Source organism: Xenopus laevis, chromosome 6S (genome assembly GCF_017654675.1).
Source record: "Xenopus laevis strain J_2021 chromosome 6S, Xenopus_laevis_v10.1, whole genome shotgun sequence".
Taxonomy (NCBI): domain Eukaryota; kingdom Metazoa; phylum Chordata; class Amphibia; order Anura; family Pipidae; genus Xenopus; species Xenopus laevis.
This window is the reverse complement of record NC_054382.1, coordinates 116,289,069-116,297,273: the sequence shown is the minus strand read 5'-3', so window position 1 is coordinate 116,297,273 and position 8,205 is coordinate 116,289,069. Positions and strand designations below refer to the sequence as shown.

The following is an 8,205-nucleotide window of genomic DNA, read 5'->3' as shown; positions in this document are numbered from 1 at the left end:
AAATGAACTGTAATTCTTAATACAGGTATGTGATCCGTTATCCGGACACCCATTATATAGCCGAGAATTACGGAAAAGCTGTCTCCCATAGACTCTATTTTATCCAAATAATCCACATTTTAAAACTGATTTACTTTTTCTCTGTAATAATAAAACAGTAACTTGTACTTGATCCCAACTAAGATATAATTATTCCTTATTGGAAGCAAACCCAGCCTATTGGATTTATTTAATGTTTACATGATTTTATAGTAGAAGGTGAAGATCCAAATTACAGAAAGATCTGTTATCTGGAACACCTCAGGTCCTGAGCATTCTGAACAACAAGTCCCATTCCTTTATCTGAAAATACCTGAAAGGAACCCATTTGTATAAAACCCCAAATATCTGTAGGTGCCCAAACATAAAATAAAATATTTTATTCTAAATGGTGTTTATTAATATCTTCACGTTTCTGTGGCTGGAGAACGTTTTGGGGAGGCATTAATACTAACAAATAAGACAGATGCTGCTCATGCTGAAGGTGTATTTATTGGCGAGTCCCACGAGTACATAAGGACGTGCTCTGTTTGAATAGAAAGACATTTACATAAACTTTCCCAGAAGAGAAAACAGCATTTACAGCTCATTTCTTTTGCCATTCTTCTTTTTCTTTTCTTTCACGAATCACTTCTTTCAGATATGGTTCAAGATAGCGAACATCCTACAAAACATACAGAATTATTCTTTTAGTAAAATCATTAAATATATTTAATCCTCATTTGCATGAAACAGAGATGTGTTAGTGCTCATTAACAAAACTGACTCCAGAACTAACAAAATAACTGGCTTTGCCACAAATCCTGCCTGTAGATAGAGAGTATTTCTGGTGATTTTAAAAGAGTGAACTCCAAAGGCTGCTTTGGACCCAACTGTCATTAAAGATCTGACTTCCGGCTGTTGCACGAAGAGAGTCAGATGCTGAAATGGGGAAAATGTCTTATTTTAGTTTGATGAAGCTTAAAGGGCATGTAAAGTCTAAAATAGAATAAGGCTAGAAATGCTGTATTTTGTATACTAAATATAAACATGAACTTACTGCACCACAAGCCTAATCAAACAAATAATTTATGCTTTCAAAGTTGGCTACAGGGGGTCACCATCTTGTAACTTTGTTAAACATCTTTGAAAGACTAAGACTGTGCACATGCTCAGTGTGGTCTGGGCTGCTTAGGGATCGTCATAAACAAAGCTGCTTGAGTTCTGCATGGCTGGGAAGTAAGGTGGGGGCTCCCCCTGCTGTTCATAAGTATGATTGTTTCCCTGCTCAGCAGTTAGGGACCATCTGACAATTCCTATCCAGAGCAGTAAATGAAGGGAGAATTTCACTGCATACAGTCAGGTTTCTTATAAAAACGATACACATTTTTTAATTAAAGTATATTGGACATAGGTTTCTTTTTCATTAAAGAAAGTAAAAGTGGGTTTTTATTTTTTTGCCTTTACATGCCCTTTAAACAGTTTTCAGTTTCGTGATAGTTCCCATTTAAAATGAAACTAAACCGTTTTAGAGAACTGATATAGATGAAGACATCAGAATAATATATTCAGCAAGGAAATTCAGCAGGGAAAACCCTTGCGTGTTTATTTAGAGGAAAGATTGCAAGCCCCTTTGTCAAGCATCATCATATTATTATTATGTTTTTCCTGCTGCACACACTCTGTGAGTCGGTGAATTTTGTGGTCTTTTGTTTCAGGAGGGCGCTGATCCCTCTATCCATGTGCACTGAGCTCCTCATAATTTGGAAAGGTAATTGTGTTGTGAGCTTCTTTCTCACCAATATAGATCAAGACAACAGCAGACTACCAGGTTATAAAGAGACTGCGGTTGGCTCAGGCAGAAAGTTAAAGGAGAGATTTGTGTAAAAAATAAGAATGTACCAGTTTGTTATACTCATTTAGATATAGAAGAATTGTGCTTAAAAAAAAAGTAGTGTTTCAGGCTGATTTATTGAATATTTCTGCAAAAAATAAACCCTCCCTTTTCTTCCACTTCCTGCTCCCTGAATTCCCAGGCTGTACAGGGGAGCCGATGGCTCTCCGCTCACTGCACTGTAGGACATGAACCAATCAGCAGCTAGCAGGACCTGAGAGGGAACTGAAGCCTGTCTGTGCTTGTGTGACTACAGGGATGTGATTGGCTGTCCCCCTCCTACTGTGCTTCTGGCAGGGGCCGTTAGGACACGCCCACCCCTCATATGAAACACAGACAGGGACCAGAGAACATCTATAGGAAGGTGATTTTTTAAGATAATTTTTAGCACCATGTAAAAGAAACACCATATATTACTTATAATTGCCTACAAAATGAGGGGTTTTTCATTTATCCAATATGTCTCCTACAAAAAAGCAGCAGTTAAAGGAAAACTATACCCCCAAAATGAATACTTAAGCAACAGATAGTTTATATCAAATTGAATGACATATTAAAGAATCTTACCAAACTGGAATATATATTTACATAAATATTGCCCTTTTACATCTCTTGCCTTGAACCACCATTTCGTGACTCTATCTGTGCTGCCTCAGAGATCACCTGACCAGAAATACTACAACACTAACTGTAACAGGAAGAAGTGAGGAAGCAAAAGGCAGAACTCTGTCTGTTAATTGGCTCATGTGACCTTACATGTGGTTTGTATGTGTGCACAGTGAATCTTACGTTCTCTGGGGGCGGCCCTTATTTTTTAAAATGGCAATTTTCTATTTATGATTACCCAATGGCACATACTACTAGAAAAGTATATTATTATGATAATGGTTCATTTACATGAAGCAGGGTTTTACACATGAGCTTTTTTACTCTATCTTTTAATAGAGACCTACATTGTTTGGGGGGTATAGTTTTCCTTTAATAAAAAAAGTTCCATTGCCACTGTCACTGCTTCTCATGAAGTACAATGGGATTTTTATTTGCAGCGACAGACAACTGTCCAAATAGACAAAAGTCTTGCTGTCTAAATAAATCATTTTTAATACAACAGCTCCCACATACATAAATGAAACACGAATACAGAATGATGGGGCAGGTAAATTAGCAGATGTGCAATTAGACAATAATGGGATCTGTTATCCGGAAACCTGTTATCCAGAAAGCTCAGAATTACAGAAAGGCCATCATCCATAGACTACGTTTTATCCAAATAATCCAAATTTTTTATAATGATTTCCTTTTTCTCTGTAATAATAAAACAGTAGCTTGTACTTGATCCCAACTAAGATATAATTAAGATAAAACCAGCCTATTGGGTTTATTTAATGTTTCCATGATTTTCTAGTAGAATTAAGGCATGTAGATCCAAATAACGGAAAGATCCATTATCCCGAGCATTCTAGATAATAGTTGCAATACCTGTATCATGATACAGTGCAGCAGTGCCTCTTTCACATGACATTACACAAGGCATGTAATGTTACATCTGGCACAAAATAGGGCCCATCTCAAAAGCATTTTAAATAACGAACTGGACATGTCATTACATTAGTCATTTACATTTGAATATAATCATGCTCCATACCTCTTCATATTTAGTCCACTGTTGTTTTGGGAGGTGCTGCTGTCTGAGGCTAACGTCCAGAGCCCTCTTGATACGAAAAAGTCTGTCATCATAAACTCTAGGTGGCAGCCTCCGTATTGCCTCTTTCACGTCATCATCTTCATAAATGGTGTCATCTCTCATTAAACCTGGTAAAGGGAACAATGCATGGTCACACGAGTAATGCGCGGTGACACGAGTAATGCGCGGTGACACGAGTAATGCGCGGTGACACGAGTAATGCGCGGTGACACGAGTAATGCGCGGTCACACGAGTAATGCGCGGTCACACGAGTAATGCGCGGTCACACGAGTAATGCGCGGTCACACGAGTAATGCGCGGTCACACGAGTAATGCGCGGTCACACGAGTAATGCAGGGTCACACGAGTAATGCAGGGTCACACGAGTAATGCAGGGTCACACGAGTAATGCGCGGTCACACGAGTAATGCGCGGTCACACGAGTAATGCAGGGTCACACGAGTAATGCGCGGTCACACGAGTAATGCAGGGTCACACGAGTAATGCGCGGTCACACGAGTAATGCAGGGTCACACGAGTAATGCAGGGTCACACGAGTAATGCGCGGTCACACGAGTAATGCGCGGTCACACGAGTAATGCGCGGTCACACGAGTAATGCCCGGTCACACGAGTAATGCCCGGTCACAATTGCACCAATATTTTGCCACGCTAGGAAATCTTGGAAAATCACAAAGAGAACAGGGCAGACTGTTGGCAGCATTTAGACTAAGGTGGTACGCGGATACGCTGAATACTGGTGGTACTCAGATGTTTTCTCTGTACGATCTCAGCCAATACACATCCTGAGGCCATGCAGTTTGTAAGTCTTGAAAAGGAATCTATCCCTGTGTGAGGGCAGAGCTGCGATTGGTTATAAACATCCAACCAGAGAAATTTTTTTAGGGGTAGTTAAGAAAGACTAATTCTAAGCAACATTCTAATTGTTTTTGTTTGTTGTTTTGGCTCTTTCCGGCGTTCAAATGGATGTCACTGACCCCCATTGCTTTCTGAGACTATAATTAGTCTATTCCTTTTTATTATCCTTTTATCCAGGACTCCCCTATTCATTTCACGGCCTCTCATGTAAGCCAATGGCTGGTTGTTGGGGTATACAGAACCCTAGCAACCAGGAAGCTGATGAAATTGCACACAAGAAAATGAAAAGTGAAATAATTTAAAAAAACAAATATGCTTGCAAATGTTCTTACAATATCCATGTCTACATCATGCTAAATGTGTATTTACAAATCAACTACCCTTTTAGACAATAATCCTTTTAGCCCAAATTTTAAACAAGACGTTATATATTTATTATTGCCTCCAAGATAAGGGTGATTTTTAACAAACACTATGTGTTTATTTATTTCAAAGTGGTGGTTCACCTTTAAGCTTTTAGAATGCTAGGAAATTGCCAATTCTAAGCAATGTTTCAATTGGTCTCCATTATTTATATTTTATTATATTTTTTAATTATTTGCCTTCTTCTTCTGACTCTTTCCAGCTTTCAAATTGGAGTCACTGACGCCATCTAAAAAACAAATGCTCTGTAAGGCTACAAATGTATTGTTATTGCTACTTTTTATTACTCCTCTTTCTATTCAGGGCTCTCCTATTCATATTTCAGTCTCTCATTCAAATTAATTCTTGGCTGTTAGGGTAATTTGGACCCTAGCAACCAGAGCTGCTGAATATAAAACTCAAAAACCACAAATAATAAAAAATTAAAACCAATTGCAAATTGTCGCAGAATAATACTCTATACATCATACTAAACGTTTAGTCAAAGGCGCAGGACCCCTTTAAATTGTTTTGCAGTTCTCCAGATTGGAAATACCCAGGCTAAAAAAAAAAAAAAAAGAGAAAAAACATTACAAAAATAATTTTTGGCTTCCCAGGGTGACTGACTCTAGTTACCAGAGGGCCGTTATCTGGAGGCTTCTATTTCAGTTGGAAAAAGACTTTGAACTACTACAAATTAATATAGTTAGGTGAACTGCACTCTGTGTTGGCTCCCTGGTGAAAAATATAATTTTTGTTGCATCAAATTAGCCTTACCGAGTTTGTTGAATCCAGCAATATTATAATACCATTTCCGCAAACCATCTAAGAGGCGGCCTGATGCAGCAACTGTGATAGAAAAATAAATCAACAAAATGGCAATTTATATTCCATGGTACAAGTTATCTGTCATTGTGTTCAAAATAAATATATAGAATATATATGTGCCCACACTGCACTTATAGTTTGTCGGTGTTGTTCATATATAGAATATATATAACAATAGAATCACGTTCATTTTAAAAGCAAAATACCTATGGCACATTAAATACTACACAGGAAAAGCAGAATGAAGAAAAGTTCAGAGATTACTCATCAGAGATTTTTGCTACAATACAAACAAGCCTCCAGTGCATGCATTTATAAAGCTATAGCATTTCTTCCCAAGAACTGCCTGTTTAGATGTATTAACACTGACAGTGTCTTAAAGGAATTGTTCAGTATAAAAATAAAAACGGGTAAATAGATAGGCTGTGCAAAATAAAAAATGTTTCTAATATAGTTAGTTAGGCAAAAATGTAATGTATAAAGGCTGGAGTGACTGGATGTGTAACATAATAGCCAGAACACTACTTCCTGCTTTTCAGCTCTCTTGGTTTCCACTGATTGGTTACCAGGCAGTAACCAATCAGAGACTTGAGGGGGGGCCACATGGGTCATAACTTTTGAATCTGAGCTGAATTCTGAGGATCAATTGCAAACTCACTGAACAGTTATGTTGCTTAAAAGCCACTGGTTGGGAATCACTGGTGTAGATGATCACAAGGACATTTATTGGATGAAATGCCCAGCCCACATAAAGCCCAACATTTGCCACAGACTATCCCATGCAGGGTTGCCAGGTTGGTGGTTTTCCAGCCTACTAACTTAAAGCCCAGGCAGGTTTTGAAATTACAAACTAGCCAAGTTCTGAGCTACTTTTTGAGCCTTTGGCTGGTTTGTGGTTTGGAAACCAGCCAAAGTTTTTTCTTGTCCTACTGTGCCAAGCCTGCGTCTCCTAATGCATGTTGGGTAATGTAGTTTTTGTTTAACAATTTGCCAACTTTAATGCAAGACTACAATACCCAGCATGCAAAGGGACTGACTTGTGTAGAAGTCCGGAGTAACCAGATTTTGGGCTCTGTACCCCAGTCTCCCGTCACACTTAAGTATTCTAACATTTTCAGATGACTTTCCTCAATTTCAGACAATTTTGGGGCAAAAATCTGCTGGCCACCAAAAATGTCTAGAGGTTGACCTGTTTCACCAATATTTATTGAAATTGTATAAGTATTAAAAATTTGCAAAACAGTGAAAATTTGAAAAAGGCGTAATTAGACATTTTTCTCACTGCACATATTGTGCTATTTTTGGGCTACTTTTGAAGTGCCTCTTGGCTAGTTTTGGGCTGGATTTATTGCCGACTTTGGCTGGTTTTGAAAATTAGAACTGGAAAGCTCGTCTTCATGAGCAAAATGATATGATGTAAATACTAGAGATGCACCGAATCCAGGATTCAGCCTTTTTCAGCAGGATTCAGATTCGGCCGAACCAAATCTAAATCCTAATTTGCATATGCGAATTAGGGGGCAGGGAGGGAAATCACATGACTTTTTGTCAGAAAACATGGAAGTAAAAAAAGTTTTCCCCTTCCCACCCCTAATTTGTAAATTAAAATTAGGATTCGGAATTCAACCGAATCTTTTGCCAAGAATTCAGGGGGTCGGCCAAATCTAAAGTGGTGGATTCGGTGCATCCCTAGTAAATACTCAGGGACAGCAGCTACATGAGGCAGAGCTCCCAGCCAGTGCAACTGTACCTTTAATTGGTGCCTTATTACAGGGATTTCTGTTGGTGCTGACAATAGGGGAGCAGGGGACATAGAATGTCATGCACAGGTTATTGCTCTACTCACTCTATTATTGGACAAATGTAAAACACATAAGCACCAAGTACAAGCCATGGCCACTACAGGGCGATACAAGCAAGGGGACAGGGTCACTGAGAGGACACAGGCCGCACTCCCTCCCTGTATGTCACATCCACACAACAAACGAGGTTCTGACAATAAGGGCCCCAAATAATAAACAACCAGCAACCCTACGTCCCAGAAGGTCCAATAAAGGAGAAGCCTGCCACGACCTTACCCGGTGCCCGAGCTGCCATCTTTCTGCAGTGAGAATGACGTCTGACGTAAGAGTCGCGTAGAAATGACGTCACCTAGAGTGCGGGCGGAAGTTTAATGGGGAGAAAGGGAAGCGCGCGTCTCTGTCAATAAAGCTTTATTAAAAAAAATGGACATTTTCGACATTAATTACTGAGTTAACGTCAACTTTTTGCGAAAGGAATATAGAGTCGATAGGAACGGCTTTGCAGTTTACAGCATTGCTAAATCTTCCCAGTGCACCTATTAGGCGGTCAACTGGGACCTTCCAGTTTTAGGGTTGTGAATTTGGGCATTCCTGTGTCCTGTGATGACTTGTATTGTATGGTACCGCATTAGCAGGGTTGCCTGCCTTGTTTAAAACTAGCCAAAGTCAGCTACAATTCCAGCCCAAAACTAGCCAAA

General features: G+C 39.2%; 1 protein-coding gene across 1 annotated transcript; it reads right to left on the bottom strand.

Annotated features, from left to right (window-relative positions):
- Nucleotides 1-515: 515 nt before the first annotated feature.
- Nucleotides 516-7,822, bottom strand: uqcrb.S (ubiquinol-cytochrome c reductase binding protein S homeolog). Its single transcript, NM_001093801.1, is given in 4 exon segments — nt 516-703; nt 3,558-3,724; nt 5,655-5,726; nt 7,784-7,822. Coding segments are annotated over 4 exon segments (336 nt in total). The 5' UTR covers nt 7,803-7,822; the 3' UTR covers nt 516-625.
- Nucleotides 7,823-8,205: the final 383 nt, after the last annotated feature.